This window comes from Brassica napus, chromosome A10 (genome assembly GCF_020379485.1).
Source record: "Brassica napus cultivar Da-Ae chromosome A10, Da-Ae, whole genome shotgun sequence".
Taxonomy (NCBI): domain Eukaryota; kingdom Viridiplantae; phylum Streptophyta; class Magnoliopsida; order Brassicales; family Brassicaceae; genus Brassica; species Brassica napus.
Window position 1 is genome coordinate 15,210,927 of NC_063443.1, and position 20,883 is coordinate 15,231,809.

Consider the following 20,883-nt stretch of genomic DNA (forward strand, 5'->3'; position numbering starts at 1 on the left):
TGTTGATGCCTAGTTGGCTTTGTAGAATGGAGAATTTGCTTCTGTTTTTGTTGTTGAATTCTAATATTCTAAGTTCCTTCATTAATTCCAATCCGGTTTGTCCTAACCGAGTGAAAAAAAACAAATACAAGATACCAATCTGATTAATCGGTCTAGCTGTGAACTAATAACTGTTTGCTTCTGTTCTGATTGTATTGTGCAGCCCGTGTTTTCACCTAGAGAAAGAAGGCTGCATCATAAACTAAACTCTAAAAACTGTTGATTATTTATACTCGTTATAACCACGCAAGAGATGTGAATGTTAGGTGTTTCCAATGCCTGTTACGAAATGGTTTTTGGGTACAGTGGTAAGGTTTGTTTTGCTTACTGAAGAAGAAAACACGGTTTCAATTTTATATAAAAGCTAAGTCAATTACTATTAGTCTATTAGACAACTAAAGTAACTCTAGTGGTCGACCAAAAGAAAAGTTATTCTAGACTTGTAGTGGACTCAGGACTAATCTATTATATTTGATCCGTACTGGAATTAAACTATAAATTTTATTCGGAAGTAAAGTCTGCTTTTCAATCGAGATTAACACTTAAATGGAAAATGCAAAATAATTGTCCAATTAACCAATATTTGCAAGATAAGATTCCAACAATTTATTATGTAAATTAATTTATTATGTAAATTACAAACTAAGCATCCAACAACTGTATATAGTCCAACACTATAACGTGATTTCTACAAAATATTGTTATTTTCTTATTAATTTGCTGGCTGTTTAGTAGATTTCGTAGTTTCGGGGTTATTTTACAAATATTCGATAGCCAAAGGACAAATTATATATTTTGTAACTTTAAATAATAAGAAAAAAGAGAGAGAAAATCAGAAAACCTAACTCATTAAGCAAAGGTGAATCTTCTCTGTCAGGAACACAACAAGAAGAAGATGGGATTGTTCTCCAACAAGATCTCCAGAGACGAGCTCAAAGCCGGAGATCACATCTACTCATGGCGCTCTTACATCTACTCCCATCACGGTTCCATCTCCTTCTCTCTTCTCTCTCACTCTCTCTTATCCACATTTTCGTTTTAGTCTCGATCGCCATCTTTAGCTTCTCTTTTTTTTCTGGGTCCTGTGCATGCAATTTCGTAGGAATCTATGTAGGCGACGGTAAAGTCATTCACTTTACTCGTCGAGGTGGTCTTGAGATCGGAACCGGTACTTATCTGGACAAGATCATCCAGTTTTCAGTCCCTCGTCACGGAGGAGACAACCCTTGTCCTAACTGCGGACATCAATCGATTCTCGATGGCGTAATCTCTTCTTGTCTTGACTGTTTTCTCGCCGGAGGAAGCCTCTATCTCTTCCAGTACGATGTCTCCAAGGCTATCCTTGTGGCCAAACAGCGTGGCGGTACCTGCACTACAGCACCTTCAGATCCTCCTGAAGAAGTCGTTCACCGCGCGAGGTACCTTTTATCGGGAAACGGGTTTGGTGAGTACCATCTCTTGGACAACAACTGTGAGGATTTTGCTATCTATTGCAAAACTGGTCTGCTTGTTTTTTCTGTTACCAAGTCTGGAAGTAGCAGCCAGGTCAACTCGGTGTGTGCAGCAGGTGGTCTTGCTTCTTTGACGCTTAGGTTTTTAGGGGTGGGAAGGGCTGCTGGTCAAGCGGCTTCGTTGGCGGTGTCTCCAGCTATGGTGGTTTCTGCTGCAACCAGGGCTGTTACGACGACGTTTGGACTTGTAACTACTGGTTTCGCAGCCATGGCTGTGGCGGAATACAGTAAATACTGTATTGGTCGTGTGGCTTACGACGTTGGTGTGAGAAAGGATGTTCGCAAAGTCCCTGTGGAAGAGCTTGCTGCACTCCTAGCAGTTCTAGAAGGCAGTTTGGACAATTTGGACAATACCAACAGCGACAAAAACAAGTAGTGGAAAATTATTAAGTACTTGATTCATGGATGGTTGATGACTAATCTGTTGTGTAAGAGACTTTGTATTGTGTAAACTGTATTTTTAACTATTTGTGGAAATGGCAAATACAGTCAAAACAATATTTATTACTTTCAAGAACTAAACTCTGTCAAGAGATTTAGATAAAGCTCAACTCCATAATAAAGCTGCTTACTTTTCATTTACATAAAGAGAGAAATGGAGAGTCAAGACCGCAAGTTACTTCTCATACATCACTACAACGTTATTCTATTGCAGGAGGCTAGCAATGCTCTGTGCTACTGATGATAATAAGCTGGGTGGAACGGAGGCATCACAAATCCAGCTTGCTGACCATTGAAAACAGGTTGAGGAGTTGCAGCAGATCCATAGAGCCCAGCAGCTAGTGGGTTCATGTAAGGGACAAGAATACCACCACGTGCTGAGTTCACAACACCAAAAGGGTTCAACTGTAAGCCATGATGATGAGTAGGCTGAGTCATAAGTACACCAGCTTCTGGTCTAAGAATTTAGGTTAGTGTTCCGTTCGGTTTAATTTGGTTTTGTTTGTGTTTGCTCAGTTGATTTGAGTTGATTTTTTAGGTTTGTTCTAATTCAGTTACAAATTTATGAAAACATAAACAAATCACCATTTGACAATAAACTATTATTTTCTTCATATTTAAACGTACATGCAAACATCACAATAAAAATGTTGAAAATGTTATCTAATAAGTTTATACTAGTTGATAGTCCATGCGGATTAATATAAATATAGCTAACACTTTTTAATTAATATGGTTATTTTTTTATATTAAATTAGATACAAAATTTTAAATTAGTATCTATCTATACTATTATTTGAAAAATAAATTTGCTGATGCGTCACATTCTCAAAATTTTTAGGTTTAATCATATTTTTGTTCAATTAGTAATTTTAATAAATAATTTTAGTAATCGAACTGATAATTTATCTTTATCTTGAGAATAATTTAACTGATAATTTATTAAACCTCTATAATACTTTGTAATTTAACTGATAGTTTATTAAATCTCTATAATATTATTTGAGAAGTCAGTTTTTTATGTGTTGCGTTCACGTTAACTTTCACGATGATTGATTACACTGATATCCTTAATGAATTAAAGATATTACATTTAAATACTATTATTGAATTTTTATTTAATTTCCTTTTTAAAATTTTCCAGATAACATATATAATAAAAATGAAACATTTATAAAGTTAAAAAAACGAAAATATATGTACAGGTAATATGATTTCATTAAAAAAGAAAGTTCACAAAATAGAAATATTCCATTTAAATTTTTTTTTTAAATAACATAAAATATACTTTTGAAGTAATAAAATATTTCTTTATATCTATACTAGGGCCGGCCCGCCCTACGGGCGGGATGATTTTTTGAAAATTATGTAAATAGTTAAGATTAAATATTCAATATAAATTGTTATATTTTAAAATATACATATTAGTTAAATTGTATATGTTATTGTATTTGAAGACTAAATATACCATGCCGTATTGATAAGTATTTTTTTTCATGGTACCATCACATAATTTTTAGTCGTTTTCTGGAATTGGATGAATCTAAAGAGTATCGTGATGAAAGAGACAACTTGTAATTATAGATTAAGTAAATATTTTTGAGTAAAATTTATTATTAGGTTGGTTAATTATTAGTTGTGTAAACCGGAAACAATAATATTAAAGTATTGTATCTTGACATGTTGGGCAGCTTAAATTTGATAAGTTTGAATCATCATGTTTTTTTCGTACTCGGTATATATTATGTGTTGAACTTGAAAAAATGACTATAAATTTATAAGTTGTTAAATTCTCATCGAAATTTTGTGATAGATGTTTAGACATTTATAACATAATACAAAAGAATACAAAAATGCACGGAAAATAGTTAACAACTAAATATTTATTATATTAAACTAAATAACTATTTAAAATTTGATCTAAATAGCTGCATTTATCAATAAGTTCCTTTTAATCTTCAAATCATTATTTCAATAAAAAAACTATACCAATATATCATATAGAGTTTTTAAATTACACTCGATTGGAGTAGTAAGTATAGTGAAGGTTAACCCAAGAGGAAGATATATCAAAATACAGTATACGGGATAAAAAGATTTGCGAAAGAGGGATTATATATGGACTTTCATTGATTGACTATATAAAACCTTAACTCTAACGACTTCCACATTACTTCCAAATTAATTCAAATAGCGGGGATATGGGTTAGGAGTGGATTTGGAGATGACATCAGTTATACCCACCCCGCACCAACACTTAGTCGGTATTCCCGCAATTCTTACTCGTCTCCGACCACCAGTCGACGAAGATGAGATGGACATATTTCTCTCCATTGTGCTATGGGGGTTTCCGGGCTGAGAGAGAATGAGACTAAGAGAGAAATGGGGTTGAGAAAGAGAGAGATGGGGAAGAGAGGGATGGTGTTGAGAGAATGAGGAAAACCTAAAAAAATATTTAATACTTGTTTTCAACGATTTTGGGATGTGGGTGGGAAGATTCAAAAATTTGGGCGGGAGAAATGTTGACAAAAAATTCAAAGGTTTTTGTGTTGAAGTTTCAGCAAGTTTGAAGTTTTACAGAAAACTTCAAAGTTTTACTTTTCTAATTTTTGCATTTATCTTAGTTTTACTGTACTTGAATGAATGGTTTTATGGGTATACCAATTATATTGTATTTTCTATATTCATTTCTCATGTCTTCATGCAAAAATGTACTTGATTTCGTGACATATATAAGTTTCGTAATGTAACAATGTGGATATTGAAGAAAAAAAACGCAAAGTTTTTTCCTATATAAATACCAAATTAAGTAATGAGATGGAAAATTTAATAATTATGATTAAATCATAAATAACCACCTCACTACTTGCATGACTTATTAATAGGTTTGGAATTTCGTATCTTTAAATTTGTATGTTTATAAGTTTTACCAAGTTGACATATCGTAGTTATACCAGTAAAGAAAAATATTTCACCTAGTTGTACAAACATAAAATACAGGTTTCGCCAAGTCTTACAACATTTCGTTTAAAATAAAACATCAAAACTAAAAGGTTCACAACCTACTTCCTCTTTTGTTTCTTGTGTGGATGTTCTTTGTGTTCCTATGCTTCTCCATATCCACTCTCACTTTCACGATAGTTTCTACCATATGAGTTGTCTCTCTAAACTCTTGATAGTTGCTCGATTATTGAAACTATTTCCAATTCTTTTATGTTCTCTACATGAAAAATATGTCTTCTTTGTTTTTTATCCACTGATGTTAAATAAACAAACACATCTTCATTATCTAGAATATATGATTGCCTTTTAAGTTCCACTACCAGTGCAATGTAACTCAAATTTAGCATCTTCGTAAACATATATATGCCCATCTTCCTGCATATCCTCTCCTTCAACAAATAAGTGATCTCCTCCAATGATGATGTTTTATAAGAATATAGCATACAAAAGACCTTCAGTTGGAATCCATTCATAATCATCTCCGGACTTTGAATAATGTCCATCATAATCAAAGTGTATGTTTGTAGAAGAATACCGCATTCTCTGTAATAAAAAAATTAAACCATTAAAGTTAGACATGGTTATACAGTTATATCATTAAAGTTATACCTGGTTATACAATTATACCATTAAAGTTATACTAAGTTATACCTAGTTATACAATTATAATGCTAAAGATATAAAAAGTTATATTTTGTTACACAATTTTGCCAGTAACCAAGTTTTACAGTTGTACCGTCTATTCTAACCAAGCTTCACTAAGTTTCACAGTTTTAGCTGTTTCTCCTCTTCAATTCAAAATAATAATCAGCTTTAATTCCCGGCATTTTATTATTTCCTTATGATTATACTCATTGTTGATTATCCAATTCCCTAATAAACATACCATTCATACTTTCCGATCTTCAATTAATTCATTGTGAACACAAATATGAAATCAACCTTCTATCTAAACTAGATTCTTTAACCGCGCTACGAGCGGTTTATATTTTGTATTGTTTTTTGCATTTATTTTTAAAATTTTGTTAACTTTATGTAATTTTATTTATTGAACTCAATTATTTTGTCCTACAAATTTATGTGTTACTTGTAATTTTAAAATTTTGAAATTTGCATATTTATCTATTCCTTTAAAATAGAGATTTGTTATTTGGATCATTGTGATCTGACAATGTTTTTATTATTTGAACATATTATTCCATATACTACGTGGACATTTACACGCGAATGGTATAATTTGGTAAAACTTGTCATTTTTATATGTATATTTTTGTATTCTAGATTGTATTTAGTGTAAATTTAGAATATATTCTTGTCTGACACATTTAAACCGAATGTTTTATACTATGTTCAGCATATATTTTGTAGTACAGAGTTTTCTATTTTTATTTTTTATTTTTGAAAAAGACTTAAATTTTTATTTTTAGTTTCTCAAATGTATCATGGATTATATGTTGTAAAATAGGTTTCCATCATACGAAACCAAAAAAGAATAACATGATTAACACAATAAAGATGAGAATGTAGTGTATTGTTATTTTATTTTATTTTGTTTTGTAAACTAAATATTACATCTAAAATTTAGCAGGATTCCAAATTATAAGAAGTGAAACATTTGGCTAAGATTCAGCGAAAGAGTTATAAAGAGAGAAACAACGGAAGTTGAAACGTCATCGTCTCTCATCTTGCAAGGATCAACGAATGAAATTAAGTTTTAAAAAATGAAGGTTCTTAAATGTAGGATAACGACAGTTTCAGAGACTTTAATAAGAACAATAAAAATGAAGTGTTTTGTTGGATTCAATAAATAGTGACATGGCAAAAAAATCATATTCCATTGCCTAATTTAATTTGTTGAGGTGGATAGGCTCAATGGAGCTTATATTCCCCTTTTAATAGTGTAAATTTAGAATATATTATGACACATTTAAATCGAATGTTTTTACTATGTTCTGCATATATTTTGTATTACATAGTTTTCTATTTTTATTTTATTATTTTTGAAAAAGGCTTAAGTTTTTATTTTTAGTTTCTCAAATGTATAATGGATTATGTGTTGTAAAATAGGTTTCCATCATACGAAACCAAAAAAGAATAACATGATTAACACAATAACGATGAGAATGTAGTGTATGATTATTTTATTTCGTTTTGTAAACTAAATATTACATCTAAAATTTAGCAGGATTCCAAATTATAAGAACTGATACCTTTGGCTAAGATTCAGCGAAAGAGTTATAAAAAGAGAAACAACGAAAATTGAAACGTCATCGTCTCTCATCTTGCAAGGATCAACGAAGGAAATTAAGTTAAAAAAATGAAGTTTCTTAAATGTAGGATAACGGCAATTTCAGAGATTTCAATAAGAACAATGAAGATGAAGTGCTTTATTGGATTCAATAAATAGTGACATGACAAAAAAATCATATTTTATTGGCTGATTTAATTTGCTAAGGTGGATAGGCTCAATGGAGCTTATATTCCTCTTTTAATAGAGTAAGATACGACGATTATAGATACAGACCAAGATAATGCTTTACCTGAAATTCAATTGAGCTGGGTTGGAAATCAATTGCTCAATGATCCAAACGAGGAAAGGACAACTTGATTTGAACCAAAAAAATTCTCTGATCCTCTCGATAAAAGTGCAGAAACCCGGCGGAGGAGAGAGAGACGAAGAATGAGGAGTAAGCGGATCCTGCTGGAGCGAGAAAGACATGAGAATCGAGAGAATTTATTCAGGGACACTATCGACATTAACCATCCATTTTAAGAGTATGAAAAATAAATTTTGCCTCATTAAAAACATCTAAGATCATTCCTCAAGCAAAATAGAAACAATCTAATGCCATTATTTTCGGTTGATCAATGCAATGTTAAAACTAAAATATCGAGGAAAAAAAACTGAAAAGTAAACGGATTATGATGTGAAAATGGGAAAAATCCATAAAATACTCTAACTAAATTTTGTTAAGTTTTTTGCACAAAAAAATACGGCAATTTCTTTCTCTTTTCATAATATAATTTTCGAGTGTGTTTCGTATGTAGTTCTATATTTCTTAGAGTCTATTCATGAGTGCCGTGTAAGAGTCTATCGTAGACCTCTAGAAACTGTTATTTTTCTTATTCGTTATTAGCACGCAAGTGATGTGAATGTGGATGTGTTGTTTCCAATGACCAGTTGCGAGAGGTTATTTGGGTCTCTAATCAAAAGAATTAAAAAGAGATAGTGTGATATGAAAAAACAAAATTGAAAAAAAAGGATTTGTCAAAATAAAATCACGGCTTCAAAATTATGTAAAAAGTCAATGACTATACCTCTAAAGTTATTCTAGTGGTCCACAAAAGAAAAGTATTTGCATCACTGATATTTGTTCCACCCTTATCAAAAAAAATATAACTATTCAAATCAAATTATAAAGATATTTGTTTCATCCCTATTTTCTTAAATAAATACACGGATTATTGGTTCTATTTTATTAAAATTTCCTCTTTGAAAAATTCAACCCGATGTGGGCTGGTGTCATTTTTTAGGACTTAGACCCCTCCCCCCAAGTTTATAAGCAAAATGAATCAAATGTTGAGGTGTTTATGCCCGGGGAAAAAAAATTCTGAGATACTCCGGTCCGCAAAATTAATTAAATAAAATTTTATTTAAATCTGAAATATTAGCAAAAAGACCGTGGGAACAAAAAAAATTTGCGTAATTACAAATTAACCAGAGGTATTTCGCGGACCATTTAGATCCGACCCAAAAAAATCGGATCTATTTCTACATAACTTGCAAAAAAAATTAGTAAGATTTAGTATAAATGTAAAATTTGGTGTAACTGTAGAATTTAATAAAACTTCAACTAATATAGATTCAATCATTTACAAAGTAATCTAAGTTGAACTAAGTCGCACTTTTAGTACCTGTAAAACTTAGTAAAACTTCAACTTATTTTGATTGTATCTTTTACATTTGCAATATGTTTTTTTTTGGAAATACATTATATAATGTGAAATGCATTTTACATAAACTTAGATAAAAATTACATGTCACAACTCATAAGCACAATTGGTCAATCAGGAACAGTCAGCTCTAATAACACCCTCTTACGGTAGGGGATGACGACATATTAGTGACGGTAGGGGATGACGACATATTAGTGACACTAGGGGGTGACATCAGTTAAAACAGAAAAAAAAAATGGATTTGTCAAACAAAACACAGTTTCAAAATCTCTTTCTTATAAAATCCATAAAATACTATAACTAAATTTCTTTAAGTTTTTTCACACAAAAAAATACCGCAATTTCTTTCTCTTTTCATAATATAAGTTTCTAGTGTGTTTCGTACGTAGTTCTATAGTTCGTAGAGTCTTATTCATGAGTGCCGTGTAAAAGTCTATCGTAGACCTCTAGAAACTGTTTTTCTTTTATTCGTTATTACCATGCAAGTGATGTGAATGTGGATGTGTTGTTTCCAGTGACCAGTTGCGAGAGGTTGTTTGGGTCTCTAATCAAAAGAATTAAAAAGAGATGGTGTGATATGAAAAGATAAAATTGAAAAAATGGATTTTTCAAACAAACGCTGTTTCAAACTCGTATAAAATGGTCACAACTCACAACTCACAACTCAGACAGAAAAAAAGGGTGAGGAAGTTTCACAATGAGACTATTATCAAACCAGATCTCTAGAGAAAAAGTGAAGCTTGGAGATCACATCTACACATGGCGTACTGCCCACGCCTACGCTCACCACGGTTCTCTCCTCTCACTCACTTCCCTTTGATATGTTTCTATGTTCTTACACTGAATGTTTTCTCTCTTTAATTTGCAGGAATCTATGCAGGCAAGGGGAAAGTCATACATTTCACTCATGGAGGTGGTCCACCAAACATAGAAATATGTTTTTTTTTGGAAATACATTATATAATGTGAAATGCATTTTACATAAACTTAGATAAAAATTACATGTCACAACTCATAAGCACAATTGGTCAATCAGGAACAGTCAGCTCTAATAACACCCTCTTACGGTAGGGGATGACGACATATTAGTGACGGTAGGGGATGACGACATATTAGTGACACTAGGGGGTGACATCAGTTAAAACAGAAAAAAAAAATGGATTTGTCAAACAAAACACAGTTTCAAAATCTCTTTCTTATAAAATCCATAAAATACTATAACTAAATTTCTTTAAGTTTTTTCACACAAAAAAATACCGCAATTTCTTTCTCTTTTCATAATATAAGTTTCTAGTGTGTTTCGTACGTAGTTCTATAGTTCGTAGAGTCTTATTCATGAGTGCCGTGTAAAAGTCTATCGTAGACCTCTAGAAACTGTTTTTCTTTTATTCGTTATTACCATGCAAGTGATGTGAATGTGGATGTGTTGTTTCCAGTGACCAGTTGCGAGAGGTTGTTTGGGTCTCTAATCAAAAGAATTAAAAAGAGATGGTGTGATATGAAAAGATAAAATTGAAAAAATGGATTTTTCAAACAAACGCTGTTTCAAACTCGTATAAAATGGTCACAACTCACAACTCACAACTCAGACAGAAAAAAAGGGTGAGGAAGTTTCACAATGAGACTATTATCAAACCAGATCTCTAGAGAAAAAGTGAAGCTTGGAGATCACATCTACACATGGCGTACTGCCCACGCCTACGCTCACCACGGTTCTCTCCTCTCACTCACTTCCCTTTGATATGTTTCTATGTTCTTACACTGAATGTTTTCTCTCTTTAATTTGCAGGAATCTATGCAGGCAAGGGGAAAGTCATACATTTCACTCATGGAGGTGGTCCACCAAGCGGGATCTCCGTTAGTTCAACTGTTAAATATTATCCTCTGTGTCTGATTTGCAAAGAGCATTACAACTTCGAAGGTTACAAGGTCATTCACTCTTGTCTTGATTGCTTTCTTGCTGGAGGAGATCTCTACCTCTATGAATACAATGTTTCTATGCGTTTTTTTATTGCCAAAACTATTGGTGGTACTTGCACATTAGCACCTTCAGATCCTCCTGAGGATGTTCTTGTCCGTGCAAACTTCCATTTAAAGATAGATGGGTGCTTTGGTGAGTATCGCCTCAGAAAAAACAATTGCGAAGATTTTGCTATCTACTGTAAAACTGGTTTTCTGGTCTACAAAAAGAATAGTTTTGGAACCAGTGGTCAAGTCAATGCGGTTGCTGCAGCTTCGCTTGGTTTAGCCGTAAATGCCTGTGGGTTAACTATGCTCGGAATTAGTGCGTACTGTTACATTCGCGTTAAAAGTGACGTAAGTAGGATGCATAGGAAGGGTAAAGTTATCGAGGTCCCTGCGGAGAAGCTCGTTTCCATATTGGAATCGGATTGTACCTCACCAAGAGTAGAATGGTTGAGCATTGCCGGTTCCAAGGTTAAGGGTAAATGATGATTATGATGCCTAGTTGGTTATGTGGAGGAGAGAATTTGATTTTGCTTTTGCTTTCTACTATCCTATTTTGCTTTTTTTTTTTTTTTTTTTTTTGACTTCTATCCTTCCCCCTGTGTGTGTGTGTTTTTTTTTCCTGTGTTTTTTCTTGTACGAGTTGTTTGTTTCCAGAATAAAAGATTACAGAGATTTTGAACTGTGTTGTAATTATATTTACTTTGTTTCTGTGAGTTAAATATGAGTTTATCAGTTATGAATTATAATTATTATTCTACGGAAAAGAGAAAAAAATGAATAAAAAGATATACCAAAGAAAGAAGATGAAAAATGATAATTGTATTCTTTTATATTAAAAGAAAATTCAACATATTATACTGTGAAAACAAATAATTTGGGTTCCACTTTAAATCTCACATGTAAAAATTTAGCTTTTGTAAAAAAACTGTATATTTTCTTTTTTACTCTTTTTTGGTCAACTTTGAGATTTAAATTTTTTCAACACACGAAAGACTAGATGATGGGTGCTTTGGTGATTATGACGTCACAGAAAAAACAATTGTGAAGATTTTGCTATCTACTAAAACTGGTTTACTGCTCTGCAAAAAGAATAGTTTTGGAACCAGTGGTCAAGTCAATGCGGCTGCTGCAGCTTCGCTTGCTTTACGTCGCTCGCGTTGCTAGTGACGTAAGTAGGAATGATGATGTTATGAAGGTCCCTGCGAAGAAGCTCGTTTCCATATTGGAATCAGATCGTACTTCACCAAGAGATGGTTGAGCATTGCCGGGTCCAATTTTATGGATATACAGGCCCGTGAAGCACCTTCAGGAACAGAGTCAAGAGAAGTAGAGCAAGAATAAAGGGAGAGTGAAGTTGAACCAAGAAGATAAAACCGGCAAAGAGTGCCAAACCGAAAGTAGATTAATTGAGTCAGTTAGTTGTTCTTTATTTTCTTTATTTCTCTGATGAATTTCGATTGCACAGTAAGAACAGAATTGGTCATCTCTTCCACTATTTCCACTTTCCATGTTTCAAGGAATTGATACTCTACGCTTTGTATTTTTCCATTTAAGTTCATGTTATGCAATGAAAAAAGATAGATTTCTACCACCAAAACAAACTTGTTATTGAGATATAACTCTTGAATACAATATCTGGGACAATCTTTTGGTATCAGAGCTTTTATTCAATTGCTCACAGCTTTTTTTAGCTCTCGTGACCTACCGTGAAGTACAGTCATAGGCAGCCATAAGGAGAGGATATCGGTTCTTGAAACTGCCCTAGGCATGTGGCAAGACGAGATTTCTCAAATCAATGAAGGGATCACGAGTATGGAAGAATCGTTTAGACAGATGCTGTCTCGAGCATCCGCTGAAGGCGGTTCCAGTGCACCACAAGTCAGTCGAAGACCTGAAGGTAGCCAACCATCGGCGTCTGTTCAAAGGGAGCACACAAAATCCTTTGCGCCAGCAGCTGCACCTCGACATGTCAAGCTAGTGTTTCCAAAATTCACAGATGGTGACCCTACAGCTTGGCTCAGCAAGGCGAAGCAATACTTCAGTTATCAGGACATGCCATACGAACAGAGAGTGAGTTTTGCTTCATATCACTTAGATGATGAGGCTAATAAATGGTGGCAGGCAACCACTAAGGCTCTCAATGAAGACCAAACACCAATCACCTGGGAAGTGTTTGAGGCTGAATTGTGGGCTCGTTTCGGACCAGCTGCTGCAGAAGATTTCGACAAGCACTATCCAAGATACGGCAGACCGGAACTTTGAGGGAGTATCAACGGGAGTTTGAGAGGTTGCAAAACAAGGTGTCGGACTGGTCACAACACATTGGTGGCCTCGAGGATACTTTATCCGACGGCATTCATATGTTTCAACGTTCTCACCGGGTTCGCTAACAGAACTCAGCGAAACCCTTGTCGGAGGGTTTACTCCGGAGAGAGAGCAGTCAAGACAAGAAGAGATGTTCGCAAGGTCCCTGTGGAAGAGCTTGCTACACTTATGGCAGTTCTAGAAGGCAATTTGAACAATAACATCAACGACAAAACTAGTGGAACTTTGTTCCATGGATGGTTGATGTCTAATCTGTTGTGTAAACTATATTTTAACTATTTGTGGAAGTGGCAAATACAGTCAAAACAATACTTATTACTTTCAAGAACTAAACTCTTCAAGACATTTAGATTAAGCTCAACTCCATGATAAAGCTGCTTAATTTTCATTTACATAAATAGAAATGGACAGTCAAGACTGTAAGTTCCTTCCTCAGACATCACTACAACGATATTTTAATTGCAAGAGACAAATATCTTACTATTAGCAATGGTCTGCTACTGAGAATAGTAAGATGGGTGGAATGGAGGCATTACAAATCCAGCTTGCTGACCATAACAAACAGGTTGAGGAATTGCAGCGGCACCATAAAGCCCAGCAGCTACTGGGCTCATGTAAGGGCCAAGAATACCACCACGTGCTGGGTTCACAACACCAAAAGGGTTCAACTGTAAGCCATGATGATGACTAGGTTCAATCATAACACCACCAGCTTCTTGTCTATAAACTTGTGTACGATCACGAGGCCGCTTTCTCCCCTTCGGCTTCGGCTGTGGCGGCTCCACGTTACGTTTCCTCTGCGCCTTCTGTCTCTCCAACTCCTCTACCCTCTCCTCCACCCTCTCCTCAGAGAACTCCGCCTCAAGATTCCGATCTTTGATGATCTTGATCACCGCTCTCAACGCACTAACTTCTTTATCAGTCGCCTCGTTCTGCGACTTGAGAGAGTACTTATCCTCCTTACAAACTCTCTCCGCAGCTTCCCTCGCCTCCTTAACGTAACCTTTCAACACAGAGACCGGCTCAAACCCGTCGGTCCTCCCACACTCGTACATAAACCTCACCGCCAAGATAGGCTTCCCAATACTCAAAAGCTTCGTGATTACCTCTCCGACTCTCTCCTTATCTAAACAAACCTTGTTACACAACAAAGTCGCTTGCTTGTACTTTGCAATCATCACCACGTAACGCGAAAGCTCCTCAGAGTTAAACTCGGATCCTAATTCAAACGCTGCGAGTAAGTGAAGAAACAACAACGCCTCGAAAGGTTTGTTATTTATCTTCGTGTTCCAATTATCAGCAACCTTCTTGGCCTTCTCTTTCGTATCGAGAGTGATGTTTTTATCGTTAATTTCAATCAAAGCTTCCATTAGCAAAACGAAAACTCTCCTTACGTCAACTGATTTGCCCTTGCTCGAGCCATCGATTGCGTTAAGCACCATCGTCGCCGGATCTGGTGAGTAGCGGAACGCTGCGGAGAGCTCTTGATTAGGCATCGCGTCGTCGTCCCAGTGATCGGCTAGAAACTTGCTTAGACCGGTCGAGTCCATTTTCTCGCATAAGGCTCTCAGCTCGGGGCGGATAACCACCAACGGTGGCTCTGGATCATCGGCGGTTTCGATTCTAGGGGAAGCGTTGTTCGGTGAAGGCGGTTGGGATTGGAGGAGGCGGAAACGGTTAGAGAGGGAGGATTGGAGAGAGGAGAAGTGGGAGTCGATGTCGGACCAGGAGAGGGGGAAAGAAGGTGAGAGGAGAGAGCGGTGTGATTGGAGATCGTCGAAGGCTTTCTTCAGCTTTTGCTTCTTCTCGTCGATTTGATTAATCGCGGCGGCGATTGTTTCAGTCTCCGTCATCGTTGTAACCCTAGAATTCTATTCTTAATCTTCACCGGCAATCGCGAGACCCGCCGATAATATCTATTTCTGCAATAAAAATACGCTAGTTGGTTGACATTCAATTATCGGCTCGGTTCAGTTATTTTAATTAAATTAGAAATGTGGTCTGATTCGGTTTTGATTCTTAATTAATAGAGGAATTTAAAATAATGTTGGTTTAGTTCGTTTTACTTCTTCGGTTTGATTGGACTCGGTTTGTATGCGATAGAAAAGACAGTTGAGACTTGAGACCACACCAGTGTATTAGAGAAAGAGAGAGAGGATCTTGTCATCTTGATTGGTTGTGCGCGCGGTGAGCCAGAAGGAATCGAATGGCTCAAAATGGTGCAACCTGTGCTACAAGCGCGGTTTGACCAGTATCTGCAAAGCGAGATTCGGTTTAGTCTCTTGGCTTTGGTTAAGAACAAGAAAGAGATGTATCGAGCTGAACTGAAAGAATATCAAAAAGAGCGATAGAGGATCTTGCAGCAGTTAGGTAGTGAGCAAACTGATCAATATGCTGAGAAAAGCAGTTACGAGGCTCTGGATTGGATAGATCTCTTTCCAAAGTCAATGTCGGAATCGAGACCGTGTAGCAGTAGATTGTAATGGAGGAAGACAAGTCTAAAAACTGGAAGAAAGAAAACATGACAAGGAAACACAACTATGTCCCTTTCCTCTTCAATATCCCCAAGATTCTTGCAGATAAGAAGAAGCTGAAGCCTCTCACTGATAAAGCTAGACGTACCAAATCCTCTTAATTACATGTTCCTTATAAAAATAGCTTATAAGAAGCAATAAATCAAACACTATTACAAAACTTGTTCTCTTCGTTTACGTAACAACTTGTATAATAACAAAATATATCAGCTTCTGCATCCATCTTCTGCGTAATTCATAAACTGATTGCAGAAACTCGGGTCTAAAATGAGGGTCCCGAGATCATCATCATCATCATCACTCATACCTGGTGGTTGTGAAAGAAGAGAGTAAACCGGCTGCTTGAGCCGGTATTATATCTCCAAATGTCGACATAGCGGCTGCTGATCTATCCTTGAATATTCCCACTTGTCCGTCACTTAGTATTGATCCAAATCTACTACCAGCCTGAAACATATTTTTACATGATCTTATTAATATATATAACAGATTACAAATTTATCAACCCAATACAAGATCTTACCTGCATGAAGGACTTTAAGAACGGGGAAGCCACACCAAAACTAGAGTCATCGTCTAAATCACTCGTTTGAGAATGCTCACCATTTGTAAATGAATTCCATGAGTTTCTTGACGAACCTTCATTTGATGTAACTGGGATCGAGACTTTGTTTGTACTTCTAGAGGACAGAGCCGGAGCGCTGTATTGACCCGAAACAAACAGGTTTAATATGACAAATCATTTTCACTAAATTCCGTGAAGGCTACAAACAGTTTAATATGACAAATCTTCTGCTGTGGAAGAAGAAAATGCTACCTTATGGGAAGGTATTTGAAGCGGGGAACTGTGGAGCATGGCATGATATTTGACTCTGAATTAGTTGGTAGCTTCTGCGCAGTATCTGTGTACATTCGGTTTAGTTGCACAAAGAATCCAAAGAGTACAGCGTGGCGTAGGTATGACTGCTTTTCGTTCTCCCAGAGATAAGGCTCATACCTTTTTAGACATTTCAGAATACAATCAGAGAATGACTGAGACAATAAACAGTAAGATGAGATTCACATGAACTAATGACTAATCGTAAAGATATATGTCTTGGTCATAGTTTAGGGATAAGATTCCTTACGTGAGCCAGTCTATGGGATCCAACTTTTGGGACAGTTGGGAGATCACTCCATCAATGCGACCTCTACTGACTGACTTTCTTTGCTGTTGGCCTTGCTTTCGTCTGAAAGCTGATCTGTTCACTGTACTCTTTGGTATCTCCACATTGGTGCTTGTATCACCCCCAGAAAGAACGTCCGATGCAAATCTCAGATCCAGCAAAATTTGTAAGACTCCTTTCTCTGAAATTTGAGGTTCGTTGGCCTCCCTCGGAGATACGAAATCCTCATAAATAATGATGATCTGCATTGTACAATGGAAAATTTAATAATTATTCTTATAAGCAATCACCAGCTTAGAGATATATATAACGAACATTTTGAAGAGAACCGTTTCCTTGCCAGAAACATTTCTGCAGCAGGTAGAAAATAATCATAGAAAACAAGTAAACAGAGAAAACGCACCTTCTCCAACAAGCTTGAAGCAAATTTTTGCAAAATTGATTTATCCAGTACGTGGCCTCCAATTCGATGAATTTCTTCTGATGCCCGACACAGAAAAGAGATAATATAGAGCGACGGCAAGGACGGAAGTGATATCTTCAACTCAGATGGACTCTCGCCCTGCTCTTCCTTTACTATTGTCTCTTCCCAACCCTGCATTATTACATCACAAATGAGTATGGGCACAACAAAATGAATGTTGAAAATGATAACCGGAAACGCAAAATGATGTCTAAACTATCTCATTAATACTTCAAAGAGTCGGTCAGGATATACAGTAGTTCCTGGAAACATTTACACCAAAAACAAGAAAGTGAATATACAACTATCTATGCACATTTAGCCAGCAATATCTAATATCGATGCAGGAGAGACAGCTCCGCAAAAAGGATAAGGATCGATTTTTAGTTACCCTTAAAGGAGTTGTAGCAGATAATCCATCATCACTCCTCAGATCACGCAAGAGAATAGCTGAAAGCTCATCCGATAGCCACTGGATCCACAAGGTATGAGCTTTAATGCACAGATCTCGCATAGTTTTGTTAAGCTCTTCAAATTTCGGACTTGTCTTCTCTTCTGCCTTGAGTAGTGCGGCAACAGCTAACGAACTCTGCTTCCTAAGATCGGTATGCACCTGCTTTCCAGGGCTGTCAGCAGTGAGTGCCGTATTCGAGCCATATCTTGGTTGCCTCAACAAGGATGACAACTTATCAGAAACTGCAGTCATAGTTTCTCTACACCACAATCTTGGAGAACCGAGAATCAAGGGAACGTGTTCAGAGTGGTTCAGCAATGCAAACAAAAGGCGTCCCATAAAAAGAGATTTCTCAATTACTATAGCAGGTGAAATTGCTTCACTGTCATTGTTCTCTTTCTTTATGGCAGAAAAGAGAAACTCGAGTTCTTTATCTACATCTGAAAGAAGTGCTGAGACGCTGTCATAACACCTGTTCTGCACGTATGGAGCCAGATCCTTTAACCTCTGACCTGCCTTTTCTGACTCAAAGAAGCTTAGGAGGTCTTCCAAAACATTCTGGCAGCGCTGATCAACAGCATCTCTCATTTGGCTAACTTCAGGACCAAAGTAAGCAGTTAGACAACTTTGGAAATCACTTTCTTCAGGTGATGTTTTATTTCCGGCGATAAGACCAAGTTTCTTTGCGTTAGGCTCAATGAACCAGACACCACCACCTGTAGATGGTCTGTTTAAGTATGCTTGGAAGTTGATCTTCTCACCAGTGATCTCGCTAAAAGCACGAACCGATTCTGCCACATTGACAGCTTTAGCCAAATCGTCAAATCTGGAGTCAATAATGGATTTCATTCTTTCCACAAACGCCTTCTCAAATATTTCATCCCACAGGTTCAAATCATCTTCCAGAACAATCTCCCGGATTCTATTCCAAGGCAGCTCTACCTCAGACCCAAAAACACCCTTAAGCCAATCTAAACTACCACTCAAGACATCTTTGCTATCCATGGTCTCTCTTATCAACTTCTCCGCTGTCCCAAGCTCTCCACCAGTAACAATAGCTTCAATCAAATGCTTCCCATTAACCTTACCAACAATCTGCCCACCACATTCCCTCAACCAACTCAGGCAAGCTTTAGAAATGTCAGCTTTATCAAAAATAACCATGACGGATTCCAAATTATCCCTAAACGATTTCCACAACGCAACCTCCTCTTCCGGATTAGGAATCCCACCAAACAGCTGAGAAGCTGGAGGGGTACTCAAGATAGTCTTATAAAACAGAGGCATATCAGTCAATGCCTGCAAAAAGAGCTCACCAACTTGTCCTACAGTAACCTCAATCACACTCAAAACATCACAAAACACTGAAACTACATTCCCGGCATCATCACCACTACAAGCATTCAACTTTTGCAGAACCCAAGTCCTCCTCGAGTCGAGAAACAACCCAAGCACTCCCTTTGGATCAAGCTCATCAACCACAGCAACAGCAGTCAACGCGTCCACGTAGGCCCCCAACCCTAAACCCTGATCCAAAAGCCGCTCATGGCTCCTCTGAGAGATCTGAGCCTTGAAACTCTCAACAATCTGCCACTGATGCTCCAGCAGCGGAAACTTCTCCAACAGCTTACTCTGATCAACCTCACCACCGCCACATCCCTCCAACTTAACCAGCCTCTGCTGCACGTGCTGAGCACGCATGTACCTCCCCGCAGCTTCTAGAAACATCGACTCGTCTAGGCATCCCCATATATTCTCCGGCGTGTCCACCAGATACTTGACCCGACAAGCGATCCCGTACACATTGACTCGGACCGAGTTAGGGTTCGCAATCGTGGGAGCTTCCGCAACGGAAGAGGACGAAGAAAGCGATCTAATGTTCCCGTGGATCGAAGAGATATTCGCCGAGATCGACTCGCAAAGCGACTTCATGTGGACGATCGAGTCAGCTGAGTCGATCAGATCGCGGTACCGAGTCCCGACGAGTTGCCGGAGCTCCTCCTTCTTATCCTCGATGTTCTTCCTAGTCGCCGACTCCACGTTCCGGATCTCAGACATCGGTTTCGCGCGAAACAGAGACTCCGCGTCTCTTTGACCGCCGCCGAGAGTCGCGGCGGAAGGCCGGTGCTCCGCGGCGGAAGCTGATGACATTCTCATTTTTTCTTCCGCGTGTTTTCGTTTGTGTTGTCTCTAGCAATGCATCGTAGCTTCTATTGACTAGTGAAGAAGAAGATAAGCAAAGCGGATCTGATCGGATCTGGAAATGCTTCTGCCTCAGATTTAGAAGTAGAGTCCCAGAATTAAGATCTATTTTTTTTGTTTTTTAAGTTTCTGCCATTGCCGTGAAGAAAGACGACGAGAAATTAAGCGTTTCTTAGTAAATTACAAATTAACCCTTCTCTGGGTTTGCAATGGAATGATTCAAATATAATAGCAAACCGTTCCGGTCTGGGTAATCATACCGGTTGTACTTTTAATTGGTTTACCTAAAGAGCAGTGTGTATTATGTTTTCTTTTTACCGCCAAATTTAACTAAACAAATAGATTAAAATATTTTAAGTTGGTTACCATTTCTGTAAAATACAATAAAAAATATCTTAGGATTGGTTTAGTAATTATTATTTAGAGTTTATTGTTATTTTTTTGGTGTAATTATTATCTAGGAGATTCAGTTTATAAATTTATATAAATATTTTATAAATTATTAAAACATTTATAAATTATTTTGGAAAATTAGTTTAATTTTATCACATATTAAGCTATTTGTGAAAGTAATTATCATATATTTTGTTTTGATCAAAGTAATTATCATATATTATCATATATAAAAGTAAATTTTAGAAGTGATATCAAGTAGGGGTGGGCGTTCGGGTACCCGTTCGGATTCGGGTCGGGTATTTCGGATTTTCGGATTTTCGGGTATTTCGGTATAGAGGTCTAGAACCCGTTCGGGTATTTCTATACTTCGGGTCGGGTTCGGGTATTTTTAGTTCGGATTCGGTTATTTCAGATCGGGTTCGGA

General features: G+C 36.7%; 4 protein-coding genes across 4 annotated transcripts; 2 read left to right on the plus strand and 2 right to left on the minus strand.

Annotated features, from left to right (window-relative positions):
• The first annotated feature begins 827 nt into the window (after nt 1–827).
• Nucleotides 828–2,057, plus strand: LOC106372008 (protein LEAD-SENSITIVE 1-like). Its single transcript, XM_013812134.3, has 2 exons — nt 828–1,025; nt 1,142–2,057. The coding sequence occupies exons 1-2, from the start codon at nt 935–937 to the stop codon at nt 1,924–1,926; spliced, it is 876 nt and encodes a 291-aa protein (XP_013667588.2). The 5' UTR covers nt 828–934; the 3' UTR covers nt 1,927–2,057.
• Nucleotides 2,058–10,239: 8,182 nt separating this feature from the next.
• LOC106370515 (protein LEAD-SENSITIVE 1-like) lies at nt 10,240–11,488 on the plus strand. Its single transcript, XM_048742268.1, has 2 exons — nt 10,240–10,663; nt 10,741–11,488. Exons 1-2 carry the CDS (start codon nt 10,570–10,572, stop codon nt 11,400–11,402), a joined length of 756 nt encoding a protein of 251 aa, XP_048598225.1. The 5' UTR covers nt 10,240–10,569; the 3' UTR covers nt 11,403–11,488.
• A 2,082-nt stretch (nt 11,489–13,570) lies between these two features.
• On the minus strand, nt 13,571–15,167 carry LOC125579026 (truncated FRIGIDA-like protein 1). Its single transcript, XM_048742269.1, has one exon. It carries the CDS (start codon nt 15,095–15,097, stop codon nt 13,742–13,744), a length of 1,356 nt encoding a protein of 451 aa, XP_048598226.1. The 5' UTR covers nt 15,098–15,167; the 3' UTR covers nt 13,571–13,741.
• A 703-nt stretch (nt 15,168–15,870) lies between these two features.
• LOC106372009 (conserved oligomeric Golgi complex subunit 1) lies at nt 15,871–20,252 on the minus strand. Its single transcript, XM_013812135.3, has 6 exons — nt 17,799–20,252; nt 17,348–17,539; nt 16,906–17,186; nt 16,596–16,775; nt 16,302–16,479; nt 15,871–16,225 (listed from the first exon to the last, which is right to left on the minus strand). Exons 1-6 carry the CDS (start codon nt 20,016–20,018, stop codon nt 16,076–16,078), a joined length of 3,201 nt encoding a protein of 1,066 aa, XP_013667589.2. The 5' UTR covers nt 20,019–20,252; the 3' UTR covers nt 15,871–16,075.
• Between the last annotated feature and the right edge of the window lie 631 nt (nt 20,253–20,883).

Coding starts and splice junctions, on each gene's coding strand:
- LOC106372009 (XM_013812135.3), bottom strand. CDS start 20,018: ATGAGAATGTCATCAGCTTCCGCCGCGGAGCACCGGCCTTCCGCCGCG. Junction 16,480..16,595: donor TTCAAATACCTTCCCATAAG/GTAGCATTTTCT, acceptor GGGTCAATACAG/CGCTCCGGCTCTGTCCTCTA. Junction 16,226..16,301: donor TCTTAAAGTCCTTCATGCAG/GTAAGATCTTGT, acceptor AATATGTTTCAG/GCTGGTAGTAGATTTGGATC.
- LOC106370515 (XM_048742268.1), top strand. CDS start 10,570: ATGAGACTATTATCAAACCAGATCTCTAGAGAAAAAGTGAAGCTTGGA. Junction 10,664..10,740: donor CCACGCCTACGCTCACCACG/GTTCTCTCCTCT, acceptor TTTAATTTGCAG/GAATCTATGCAGGCAAGGGG.
- LOC125579026 (XM_048742269.1), bottom strand. CDS start 15,097: ATGACGGAGACTGAAACAATCGCCGCCGCGATTAATCAAATCGACGAG.
- LOC106372008 (XM_013812134.3), top strand. CDS start 935: ATGGGATTGTTCTCCAACAAGATCTCCAGAGACGAGCTCAAAGCCGGA. Junction 1,026..1,141: donor TTACATCTACTCCCATCACG/GTTCCATCTCCT, acceptor GCAATTTCGTAG/GAATCTATGTAGGCGACGGT.